Source organism: Urocampus carinirostris, chromosome 3, assembly GCF_059441175.1.
Source record: "Urocampus carinirostris isolate Australia breed hairy pipefish chromosome 3, RoL_Ucar_1.0, whole genome shotgun sequence".
Taxonomy (NCBI): domain Eukaryota; kingdom Metazoa; phylum Chordata; class Actinopteri; order Syngnathiformes; family Syngnathidae; genus Urocampus; species Urocampus carinirostris.
Genome location: NC_142351.1, coordinates 11,148,953 through 11,162,768, shown reverse-complemented (window position 1 = coordinate 11,162,768; position 13,816 = coordinate 11,148,953). Strand labels below are relative to the sequence as shown.

The following is a 13,816-nucleotide window of genomic DNA, read 5'->3' as shown; positions in this document are numbered from 1 at the left end:
GGGCGACCTGGAAACTATCCCAGCTGAAGAAAATATTATTTCATTCGTCACCAATCAAACAAAAGAACGACAACCGTTTTCTGTGAAATTAAGATGAATTTACCAAAAGTCACCAAGGTCTTTGGAGCCATGACAGCTCTTATGCTTAGGCCCTATCCACATGCATATTATATAATATCACAGCAAAATTGTATCCACCTTGCTGTACGGATTGATTTTCTAAGTACTGCACAGTACTTGTTTATTGAAGTATACAGCATAGTACAGTGGTCTGTACTAACCTTCCTTGCCTTGGCTACTGCCATGCTTGCTTATGCAAGGTTTGGTTGGCCACTTTATGAGTGAAGAGTGCAGTTTAAGACTTGCTCTAGATTTAAAGTTCTTTGAGATAACTTGTGATGTGAATATACAGGTTAAAAAATAAAACTGATTGGACTATTGTTTGCTCAGCTCTTTAAAATGCTGGTTAGCCAAAGGCTGTAAGACTGCAAGTTGCTTTTCATTGTTGTGTAACAATGGCAATAAAAACCCCTTCTATCGCAATGCATGGTGTGCTGTGATTAAATGTTAGGTCTTTAATTGGCAGGTTTTGTCCCTAAAACAATTGACAGAGCTGAGAATTTTCAGCTATGCTTGGCAATGATCAGTCAGCGATCAGAATGTATGGGTATGTACAACATCTCAGATTCAGATTCAGATTCAGATTCAGATTCAGATCTACTTTATTGTCATTCTAGTACACGTGTATACAGAACGAAATGTCGATGGATCTGACTCCCACAGTTTCCCTCAGTGTCCTTCAGTGTACAGATATAAATAAAGCTGTATTGTGTTATTTACCATAGTGCCGATAGTGCAAGAAGAGACGCTAACCAGATGTGCAAGATGGGCAGTCAGGTTAACAAGTCAGGTACACAGTACCATTATATTGTAAACAATAACACTGTAAGTAATAACACTGTAAGTAACAATAGTGCAGAGATCAAATGTGCAAGGAGTGGCAAGCTATAAAAAACTGCCACTAGTGCAAAAGTCAAATTAGCAGCCGTTTAGATTTTAGTTAACTATATGTTAGATTGACCATTTAACAGTCTAATGGCCAGGGGGACTAGACTATTGCGGAGCCTGGTGGTCCTGCACCGCACACTGCAGTACCTCTTCCCAGAGGCTAGCAGAGTGAATAGTCCATGATGGGGGTGAGAGGGGTCCCCGGTAATGTTCTTAGCATGGGATAAGCAGCGCTTCTGGCCAATGTCCTGAATGGAGGGAAGTGTAGTCCCGATTATTTTCTCCGCTGTCCTCGTTACCCTCCTCACACTACCCCAGTCGGTAGCGCTGCAGCCTCCACACCACACAGAGATACAGCTGGTCAGGATACTCTCTATGGTGCCCCTGTAGAATGTGATGAGGGATGGTGGGGGCAGGTGGGCTCTCCTCATCCTCCGCAGGAAGTACAGGCGCTGCTGTGCCCTCTTAACCAGAGATGCAGTGTTCACGGACCTAATTCGGAGTATCTGACTCAAAATCTTTACACTCAACTTCGTAGAGGACCAAAAAAACAGGCACTAAAAGTGAGTTACATTTGAAATGACCAGAAGGAACACAAAGGCACAGTAGACGAATGCTAAAAGCCTTAGTCCAGTTCTGTGCTTATGAAAAGACCTCCACTTGGAAATCCAGGCGTTTCGAAAGCAATATCGAGAGGATAAACGATGGCGGTGTGACTGGAATGTCTGAGTCTGACAACAATCAGCATGTCCGTTATTCTTGGAGAGATTACAAAAAGAGAAACCGTAAAAATGTCCAACAAAATCAAATCGATAGCAGATTCTCGACAAGTTTAGCTTTTGGCTTCGTAACACAACATTCGTAATTGCACAATTCTGCTTGAAAGCGAACGGTTCCTCGACGGGATTAGGTGCAAATCCTGGAACCGAACGCGTTGACGGAAAAACAAAATGTAACGATTGTGGAGACGCGGTATTTCAGATGTGCGGGGTTCTTTTCAGCGAGTGTGATGGCCTGAAAGAACCTCCCGCTAACAAAGCAGCTCCTCAATAACATCTATCTGGTCAGGCTTCTCTCTTCAAAGATAGTGATCTCAATAACTCGGAGGCCTCTTTCGATGGGGTCGGTGAGCAAAAGACCTCTGGGTGCGTACATCTTGTCATTCTGCTCCTGTACATACTTTGCAATCTTTTTTAAGACCTTCTCGTAATGTGTCTCCATGCACAAGAAGACGGTATAAGCCGTCAGGCAGGCCAGACAACCTTCGATATATGAGTGACTTCCAAGTTTCTCAGCTTCGGCGTAGAGATTATTGAGAGTCCGCACCGTCTCCTCAAACTGTTGCTTGTCGATCCTTGTCTCCAGCTCAGAAGGGAACTTGGTTTGAAATTGGCACACAGTGCCATTAGTATAATCCCTCTGTATGAAGACTTTGGCAGAAACTGCAGCTTGTGGCCTGATAGGGTGCAAACTATGAGTCTCTGCCATATTTCTGACGAGTCTCACGATGCCAAAACAAGAAAGGAGTTCATTTGGACACAGTTCGAAAGATGTTAAATATGCAAGTCAAGAAATAAAATTGCAATTATATGGCCCCGGGACCATTAGTGGCCTGCAGAATTCTGTTTGTGTAGCCCTCTTATTGACGTTTTGTTACCCTTAAGTATTTAAGCAATACCATAAATGTAAATAATGTAAATATAAATGAGCTAGTTTACAATCACAAAATACCAGTTATGTGTTTTTTACCCACTCTAAATTCCATTCTTTAAACAGTGATTTGGCCAAGCATTCTTAAAGGGAAAACATAAGAAAATGCTTGGAGTAGCTCAGGAGGTAGAGCGATCGTTTTAGGATTAAGGGATCCCAGTTCGAATCCCGGCTTGTCCGTGTTACATGCCGAAGTGTCCTTGGGTAAGACACTTAACCCCCAATACCCCCAATAAGCAGGTTAGCGCCTTACATGGCTGCACAGATCACGGCCGCTATTGGGAAATGTGAAGCACAATGTAAAGCGCTTTGGGAAGTCATTGACTTGAAAAGCGCTATAGAAATGCAGATCATTTCATTTCATTTCATTAGCTAGCGTATAATTGTAAAAAAAAAAATCTTAGAGTTGGACTATAAAAATTGTAAATGTCCTTTGTTTTGGCTTTTTCACACTCATGTTGTGTTTTTCCAAAGCATGGTTTAAGACTGTTTTAGTCCCAAAGAAGTTGAATTGCACATCTGCTGCAATAGATGACATTAGCATTGGAGTATGTGCATGGACATGTGTATTTTCTGTTTCTTTGTTTGTTTGTTTGTTGCCAAAGTTGGAATGATATGCAGATGTGTACTTGTAACAATTTTATGGCTAAATTATCTTGTCTACTACATATATAGAAATACCAAAAATTCAGGGATTATGAATTGTTTTTATTTTGTGGAGTGGGAAAGAAAATGATTCAGTAGAACCGGCTTATTGAAGAAAAAGTCCTGAATGCAGGCTAATGTCCCATGCACACTTAACATCATTAGTGTGGGTAATTAGTCCTCGACGCCATTGGTTTCAGAACGCCAACCGCACAGTTCTACGCACACCTGAACCAGTTTTCTGCTGCGTTGTTTTGAGCTTGACTCCAAGTCATCTGGGTCACGTGCTTCCGGATCATGTGACTGTTCAAAAGGGCGACTACCACAGAGTTAGATAGAGATTACAAAGACGAGCACATATTTCCCACTGCGCTCAAGGAAAAGAAAAATGAGTGCTATGTCGTATAAAATGTGGTGTAAGATCTATATTTCTAGACGACAGTGTCAGGGCACTTTTGACATTCCCATAATGAACCAGACTGTGAAGAATAGGGACGGAATGAAAAACAGACCTAAGAAGTCGTCTTTCTCTGTTGTTGTCATCGGTGTTTACCACAGTATCTGATCATATTGCATTCACTTGTCATCTTTCCTTGAGGATTAAAGGGAACTCCAGTGACTGGACAATGACTCCAATGAGACACAAAGGGATCTGGAGCATGTGATTTTATTTTATTTTTTGCTCATGTTAAAATGATATGAATAACATAATTGTATACTTAATCCTGCAAACTGCAGGTGAGCGGTGCAGATATGTTTGCAAAAAAGGCTTTTGTGCAATGTGCAATTTGATGAAATCATTAAAAAAATGTTGCTGTGAAAGTTTATAAAGTATAGGGATTTGTCCATGTGTTTTTAAGGATATAATTTTTGTTTAAAGAAATAAGATTACCGTATTTTCCGCACTATAAGGCGCACCTAAAAGCCTTTATTTTTTTCAAAAACTGACCATGCGCCTTATAATACAGCGCGCCTTATATATGGATCAATAGCCTAGATGGTAAGGCGCCCGCTTTGAGACTGGGAGGTTCGGGTTCGCGCCCCGGCCGAGTCATTCCTAAGACTTAAAAAGTGGTCGGCGGCGCCCTCTCTTGGCTGCGGCTGCATCGGGTCAGATGCAATCGACATTTCGTTCTGTGTACATTGTTACACAGAATGACAATACAAGGAAATTATTATTATTATTATTATTATATTAAGTCGCAAGGTCTCGCAACAAAGGCAAGCAGCCGCCGACTAGATTTTTCCTCGTAGGCGATGTGGTCCGCGGTGTATGCTGGGATACATATGCCGGCGTTTCATTTCCCAGCCAATGTATCAATCATCATTTGAATCGATCACTATTGGCTAAAGTTATTTGGAGGTAAAGGGACAGATCCTTTTTATCATTTACAGGCTCGCATAGGCTAAAGGGGCAAAACAAAGCCTGCAATTGGCCGAAAAAGATGAATGTGAATAGCAAGTTTGGTTGTCTACGGCATAGAGTAAACATGATTTACCATTCTGTATTTGTAAATATTTTACTCTCCTGGATTTACTACACTCACGGATATAAGAGGACCATGGTTGCACATTATTATTGAACGCAACGACTGCGGTGAGCTACTCCGGCTATATATTTTCCCAGTATCTTGTTTCATAGTGATATCGATGTTTCTGTGATGGGTCTTTTTTTAAATTAAACTCAATTCCAAGTGTTTATTGTCATATGCACAGTAGAGTTGCGAGCGAAAAAGAAAATAGAAACTAAGGAATGGTTGGCATTTCTTGAATCCCAAGACTTTAACCTTCCAAATGATATTTGGAACGATGCATTTGAGTGACATCGTACGGACACCGCATCCGCACGTGTCTACGACACGTATTTGCTTCTTTGCAAGCTTTTGGAATGTTAAGGGGGTAATAAGTTGGACTGAACTATCTGACTGTTTTGTCGGCGTTCCCATTGTAGCGCCTTATAATCCGGTGCGCCTTATGTATGGAAGATATAGGACCAAAAACTATTTTTTGGGGGTGCGCCCTATAACCTGGTGCGCCCTATAGTGCAGAAAATACGGTACATAGAAAAAAAGGTTTGTGGTTAACAGCCTGTTTCAAGAAATATAAGAGATCGTTTTTTTTGTTGAGCACAGCGGCACCCCGAAGTCAATTACAGAAAAGTTGCTGTTCACAAGAAATCATCACCCAACTAGATATGCTGATTGGCACACAAAGTTCCCAGGGAGACGAGGCTTAGAATCCCCAATCTTGTTCATCTTCTGGCAAATTATTAATGCTTCAGAATAATAGTAAATATTAACATTAGTTGAATTATGGTATCTCTTTTTAATACTTGAACAACATTTTATTGACTAATTGACAAGGCCTAGACCTACAATACCCACAGGAGATTCTATCAAATATAGATTAAGTATGATTATATTTCCCCTCCTGCAGTTTGTAATTACCTAAAAAGATATTCAATGGAACACGTCCCATAATCATGGTGAAAGATCATCGTGGGAACATAAACACGGGCTTAATGCTGTTATTGAAAGCAAAGCGTAAGCTCAAAATAAACTGACTTATTGGCTTGATTATACATATTATTCAACTCAGCTCCAATATTTTTTCCATCTAAACATTAGGTGTTTTGTTACATACTCCACTACCGTCTCAGCAGGTGTTTATCAACCTTTGTCAACTAAGGAGCATTTTTTTTATTATATTTCAGGGCACAATGCCCATAGAAATGTATACACACCCCAGGAAATAGTGCCCCTATGACCCGAGTGGTTAAGAATCCAACCAAACATCCAAACAACCAAAATTTTAAATGATTGAAATAGCTACATTTCAATTGATCAATAGTTGTTTTGATTTCTTGTTTCATCTATCCATTATCTGCACCACTTATCCTCAGCAGGGTCGCGGGGTTGTTGGAGCCGTTCTCAGCTGTCTTCGAGCAGTGGGCAAGGAACACCCTGAACTGGTTGCCAGCCAGGCACAGGGCACACAGGGACAGACAATTCGCTCGCTCATTCACACCTAGGGACGATTTGGACCGGCCAATTAACCTGACATGCATGTTTTTGGAATGTGGAAGGAAACCGGAGTGCCAGGAAGAATCCCACGCATGCACGGGGAGAAATGCAAATTCCGCACAGGAAGGCTGGTAGCTGGATTTGATCCCATGATGTCATTACAAGGCTAGATCTAATAAATGTGGGTCTCATGCCGCCGATTTCTTATTTCACTTTTTATTATCCAAAATATTAAAAAATAATAGATTCCTTGTAAGAAAATTATATCTCAAATGAGCAAATGTTTCACTAGGAGAAAATGTATTTTATTTATTTATTAATAAAAAAAATGCAAAACCAACCTTGTTCGTGCATCAAACCCAAACTGGGTTTAGCGACTTATAGGCTATTCTCATATGTGGAGTTCCACATCTTGTTGGCCGGCTGGTATCATGTACAATTGCGTCAAACAGCAATTAAAAAGTTTTTAGATTGAACCTTTGGTCTTCTGAAAGTAGTAAAGAAGTGATTATAGTTTTCTTTTGAGTTATTGTTGTATGAATGAGTGTGAAATTGTAATGCATATGCATGCAAGAACAATGACCATCTGTCATACGGAGCCACTCTGTCACAGCTATATTCAATTCAAAGAGTAAATAATTTGAAAAGCCCAAGGTGACCCTAAAGGAAATGAATGAATTAATCAAAGAAACAATGAATCAAAGATTGTTAGAAACTCATAGGAATAGAATGATCGTAAACTAAGTACAGACAGACAGATTTTAAAATTGCAGGGAAGACCGGAGAGGGGCTTTAAGAGAATTCCATCCCTTACAATAGCGCTGCTTCAACACACAAAGATAAAAAGCAAAGACAATCTAACAATCTTGTACTTTTTTAAGATCACAATCTCTTTAAAGATCTTAATGATCTAATTTGTCAGATCGCCCACCAACACTTCCATCTCTGAGGACTCTCAGCAACAGGATTGATCCAAATGAAACGAAAAAATGAGTGATCATCCCAATCCTCTCAAATATGGAAACTGAAGATCAGATGTTACCAAGCTTTGAATCAAGCGCCAGCCATGATGCGCCCTGAAAGGGACACCCCACCCGTGGAAGTCCCTGGAGGCTCTGCAAGGCTAGATCCAATAAATGTGGGTCACATTCAGCATTGTGTGTGTGCGAGTACGTGCAAGTGTGCACGAATGTGTTTGTGTGCGCAAGACAGTCAACTCTCAAACGGCATTCAGATAATGAGGAAAAAGGACTTATTTCTCAAAGGCAGCCAAGCATGAAAAGGTCCCCCTTTCATCCAACCCCCACACACAAATGCGACCTTTAAATCATAAATATATATTATAATATATATTACATATACACACACATTGTATATATAGATACTGCACACACATATATATATATATATATATATATATATATATATATATATATATATATATATATAGATACTGCACACATATATATATATATATATATATATATATATATATATATAGATACTGCACACACACATATATGTATATATATACACTCACAAAAATAAGATGAAAACATTAGAATTCAGAAGATTGACAGCATTTAAGGAAATACAGTGTTCTCCATGAATATAAATCGTGTCAAATATAACATGTGTATTGCTTAACATTTTGCGTCCCACAGAGCTGCTTGTGTGTACTTCCACACTGCATTGTGGAATATCCTGCATGCTTTAAAGAGCCCTGCGACTGGACCATGAATACTTCATGGATTTCCTGAAAACACAAAGCCCTGTGGAACTAGCAAGCAAAGTGTATGGGTTCCTGCGCAGGTCACTATGCCAAAGTGTCTCTACTCTATATTTACGCAAAACCAACCTTGTTCGTGTGCGTGTGCGTGTGTGTCCCAGTGGGATCAAAGTCAATTTGTATGGAAAACAATGTTTGCATGTATGTATTTGTCCATATATGCGCATATATTTAAGTGTTTATGAAAATGTGTGTGTGACTCAAAATAAATGGGGGGAAGTATGTGTTATTTCTATAAGTGTGTACATGTACGCATTTGTAGCTATGATTATAGTTGTTTTATGAGCCCGGTGATTGCAATGTGTGTGCGCAGAGGTGAAATAACAATCTTTTCATACTGTGTCACATGTTCACCTGCATGGACCAATGCTCAGCCTGCATGAAGAATATATTCAGTGTACCAGAAGGATCATGATGTCTCACACTGGGTAGTGATGGGGGGAAGGGTGTATGTGTTTGAACATGTGAGGGAGACAAAGATGACCAAACTGCGGCAGACAATATGTTCAGCACATTTATAATCTCCTGGTATTGGGGAACTGCAATAATAACCGACAAAGGTAAAAGGTTATTTATTAAACGCAAACTGCTCCTTTCTGAAACTGAAATTGTGGCAATGCACTCAGAGTATGTATGGGCTCACAGTGACTCTCTTTTGTACAACTTGACATATGGTGCACACATTTTCTCCCTCAATTTCAGATCCAACTCCTCACGCCGGCAAATTGCCACACCTCCCCTTGCCTCACGCTCATCAGCCCCCCTTCTGTTTCCCTCGTCAACCCATCTCTTCCAATTCGCTCTTCCTTCTGAAAGTCATCTGTTCGCTAAGCAGTAAGCAACATCACGGGCCGCTCCATAAATGAGAGCATACAAATGATTTGTGGCACCGGCGTACCGCTGGCGCCTGCCTCTGTGACTGTGCGGAGGCGTTTGTTGGGGGACGCTAATGTCACTTTCACCTTGTGTTTCTCTCGCAGGCCCATGATGATCATTTTGCCCCGATTCCACCGCAAATGTGTCCCAGGCAAGGGCCACCGAGGGAAGCGAGAGCTCAAGAGAGCATGAGGAAGAAATGAGGTTTGAGAGCCGTAGTCAACAGTGCTGTGGTGTGAAAGTGGAAACAGGGAGGAATGGGGGGTAAACATGAGAGCTGGGGAAAGAGGGTATACATCGAGGAGATGGAGCAAGAAGGTGGGGGGCGCATCTGCACGGTGACCTTTCTCTGATTCAATCTTGTTGATGAATCCTAATGAAGGATTTAATGAAATCACAGTTCACAATCTATCTCAGCATCAAAGCGTGCAATCCAATTCAAAACACATACCCGGCTACATTTCCAATATTGGCGCAAACAAATCAAACCCTTGGCCGTAAAATAAGTGAGCAACGAATCAATGCGTGAGTGGAAAGCTGAGCGAGGAAAAATTAGCTATGCCCTGGTCTGAGTGGCTGGCACATTCGTTCCAGCTGTGGTCTAATGTCACAACTTGTCACATTTATTTGGCCTTTTAATGAGGCTGAAGTCAACAAAGTGTAACACACGCAAGTGGAACGACGGCTGCTGTTAATAACTATGAATAATCGGAGAGGAGTCAACGGCGGCCGACGGTAGGTAATGAATGGAGAATCATTTGAAACTTAATTGTCTCAGTCTGGAAATCGCTTTAGCAAACAGATGCAGTATTCAAGCTGTATTTTTACACCCCCGGTCCAGCCCCACTTACGTATTTATCTGTTACTATAAATACCTGCTTTCTATGTAAGGTGCAACAATAACAATAACAATAGTAGGTTAGAGCACATTATGAACTGGTGGACAAAAAAACTGACACTGAATCCTGAAAAACAGTGACATCTGCTGATCCTGCAGAGGAATGCAACTACAAGACTTCCCTTCACTACCAGACACTGATTGACAATAACTTGACTTACATGGCTTTTCCTAAAAACGTTTTTTCCCCGCACAAAGCCCATAGGGAAAAAAATGTAATTCTCTCCTACATTTGGATTTAAAAATGTTTTATAAACTGTCATTCAAGACAGGGTGGGAACATGTGTCGGCCTGGAGAGGGATGGGCTGTACTTGCCCAAGACACACCACAGGAAATGGTTCCGGGATACACACACACAAACGCACACAATAAAGGCAATAACAAAGTTGACAATGGACAGTTGATCTCATTACAATATAAATTCTTTTGGAAACTAATGTCATTTTAGTTTCTTATGTTTTGTCATATCTTCACTTTTCCCCTACTTTTACCATGTTTAGAACTTTTTTTTTCTAGAAAAATACAACGAATGACACTGAAAATGGTGCAAAATGATCTGCCAGTGGATTTTTTGGATATAACATTGTCATGATTACTGATGTGACACAGCTGTGCCCGCTCATTTGGCACCAACTGCAGCAGGTTCTGATTGGCCCCCTGTCAGTTTTTAAACCCAGTTCCGTATGTCCTCCGGTGTCAGTCCGTCTGCAAACCTCAGTGAATACTAGGCAAGCCTTTTTCGACCCTGACTCCCACCTATCCTGTTTTTGCCCCGGTCTGTCTCTGGCTACGACCCGTTTTGATCCTGACCACATCTGCTCTCCCGTCCCAGCTTACGACTCGTTTCTGACCCGACCACGTTTTTGCTCTCATGTCCCGGCTATCGACCTGTTTTTCCATCCTTGACACCGAAGATCCACTTCCGTGTTCGGATCACAATCCGAGTACGAGAGCGACCTGCTTCCCCCGCCTAGTGAACCCCGGATTTTGGGCGCAGCCCTTCCTCTTTCCTTTAATAAAACTTGTGAGCAACGTAACGCAATTGGGTCCTGTTTCCGTTCTGGTCCTGACAAACATGAGAGGATATTCTCAAACAATTAGTTAGCAAAATGATTTACCCCTACCTTCTACTCAACAGATAATAGAATAAAGATAGAAGAAAATGTATCAAGTCGCACACCTTATCTCAATTATGTGAATGTGCATGTGGATGTGGACCCCTTAACCACACAGGTCATATGGGGCACCATTTCTTGGGCTATAATTTCCCAAGAAATATATATTTATATATATATATATATATATATATATATATATATATATATATATATTTATATATTTGTATAAATATAATTTGGTTGGTCTAACATTTGCTTTCACCCGGCTTTAAACCGGGAACCTTTTGCATGTTAGGCAAATGTGCTAACCACTACACAACAGATACCTTGTGAATTAAATATACATATTTTTGAATTGCTGTTGTTACATTTTGTTGGGCTTATTTTTATTGCACTATTGTGACAATTCACTAGTCTTCATCAGACTATTATTATTTTATAACTTGGGCCAGTTTTTCCAAGCACTAAGTTTTAGTTATTGTTTTGCTTATTCATTCTGGTATCCTTTTATCCTTTTTCCCTTCATTATCTCTACATTACATTTTTTACCATGGAGTGCCATGTCTAATCGTGATGCATACAACGTTTCACAACGTTGATATCAATGACATTTAAGACTAATTCTAATTCTATTTTACTGAGGTATCTTAAACTGGTTAGTTTGGAAATTTCCAAAAACTCGGGTTGCTATGCAGTGGCGATGAGTGCAATCCTGAAGGCAGTCCAAAAACTGGGGTAGATCTCAGATAGATCCTTATCATCTAGGAAGGTGGTCAGCTCAAAGAGGCTTAGGGTTTTTGATGGCAGGTCAGGGAAGCTCTTGATTTCCCGCACAAGTTGTTTACAGTCTAAATCTGAGCGGCCTTCATAGGACCGTGTGGTGCCTAGTGCCTCACATTGTTCTTTCAGCTCTTTGTCTTCAAGACTAGGGAGACTAGTCAAAACTCCGAATTCTTTAACACATTTTCTAATGTGGAAAACCTCTTGTTGATGGCTGATGTGGCTGCATTATAACAATATTGAAGAATCCAATTCACAACTTTTTAAGGAAACAATATCATGTAAATCATAAAGAGACACAAGCAAAATTCCAGCTGTGCCAATGTATGTTTTTCAGCAGTAGAATACAAGTTTTGCAATTATTTTGCCAAACTCTGGTAGTACATGTTATAGCAGTGTCGGAAATAACGTCTGCCCGGACGCCCAGGGCGTGCATCTTTTATGTCGGCCGTACAATTTACAAAACATCTCTGCCCGGGTGGCTGACAACTGTTATAAAAAAAATTAAAAAATAAAATAAAATAAACAGAAGACAGCACGGCGGTGCAGTGGTTAGCACGTGTGCGGCACAGTTCTGAGGTCATGGGAACCAGCTACCGGCCTTACAGTGCGGAATTTGTATGTTCTCCCCGTGCTTGCGTGGGTTTCCTCCGGGCACTCTGGTTTCCTTCCACATTCCAAAGACATGCATTTCAGGTGAATTGGCCGGTCCAAATTGTCCCTAGGTGTGACTGAGCGAGTGAGTTGTCTGTCCCCGTGTGCCCTGCGATTGGCTGGCAACCAGTTCAGGGTGTCCCCTGCCCACTGCCCGATGATTGCTGGGATGGGCTCCAGCACCCCCGCGACCCTACTGAGGATAAGCGGTGCAGCTAATGAGGTGAGATGAGATAAACGAAAGATTTATTTTCAAATCAAACATTTGCTCTATTACGATTTCGAAATCTTCGTTCGGTTTGGAAATTTCTGAGTTTCGGTTCGTTTTGATACTTGTTTGCATACTCGGCAGCCAATCAGAAGCCTGCATCGAATAACTTTGTCATGTCCAGCATGGTCGCCGTGGCGACTGGCTGGCCCCGCCCCCTTGGCACCGGCTCTAGCAGATTTTCTAATTTGCGTGTGTGCTTCTTAAGGGCAGGTTTTGGGGATTGCCGGTTGCGGGTTCATTGCATTACTTTGCATTATTCTGTTCTGTTTGACTTGAGGAAACCTGGACTTGCCCGTTCTGAGTAAAAGCCTGTTTTGTGAGTATTCCTAGTCTGAGTTCCTGTTTGCCTGTAAGCCTGTTTTTGTTTCCTGTCCCTGAGTGTTGGACGACTTTTATTTCCTTAATAAAAGTAACTGATCGTTAACGCGAATGAATTCACCCTTCCTGCCTCCTGCCTCCGATCTGGTCCGGTCCCCTGACAAACTTTGTGCTTCCGTACTCTCCCGAGCTTTATAAGGTTGTGCATTTGCATGTCATTTTCCAAAGTAGACACACAGGGAACATAAGAAAAATGGATAAGTGATTAGGAATCAAGCCAAAACCTCAGCCCCAGAAGAAAGATTCAAAAGAAGCTAACAAGCTGTATGACACTACAAAACGTAAACGCAGCATGACGACGCAACGCAAACATTGCATGAATAAAGATGAGTAAATACAGGTACATACTGATGGCAGATGGAAAACAGCGATGTCATATACATGCAGTGAATGTAATAAGTAGATTTATAATAAACTTAATTTCAAAGTGTTGTTCTGTTATATATTCTGATTATCAAGCCTTAATACTTTGCAACAATGTTTTTTTTTTTTTAGATTAGTTGTCTTATTATGTTTTAAGTTGTGAAAGATGGGGAAGGCAACTTTATGGCTGGGCTGCCCTGGTCTCCAGTAACTTTTTGTTATGAGTTTCAGACAATCCCTTTGAATGTTAACAACAACAAAAACACAACACTTAGATACAGAAAAATCATATTGCATGGATT

At 40.9% G+C, this 13,816-nt stretch overlaps 1 protein-coding gene across 1 annotated transcript; it reads right to left on the bottom strand.

Annotated features, from left to right (window-relative positions):
- Positions 1-1,824: 1,824 nt before the first annotated feature.
- LOC148368667 (golgin subfamily A member 7-like) lies at positions 1,825-2,512 on the bottom strand. Its single transcript, XM_088329777.1, has one exon. It carries the CDS (start codon positions 2,494-2,496, stop codon positions 2,065-2,067), a length of 432 nt encoding a protein of 143 aa, XP_088185903.1. The 5' UTR covers positions 2,497-2,512; the 3' UTR covers positions 1,825-2,064.
- Between the last annotated feature and the right edge of the window lie 11,304 nt (positions 2,513-13,816).

What these genes read in the sequence shown, in the direction of transcription:
- LOC148368667 (XM_088329777.1), bottom strand. Translation starts at nt 2,496, where the DNA reads ATGGCAGAGACTCATAGTTTGCACCCTATCAGGCCACAAGCTGCAGTT.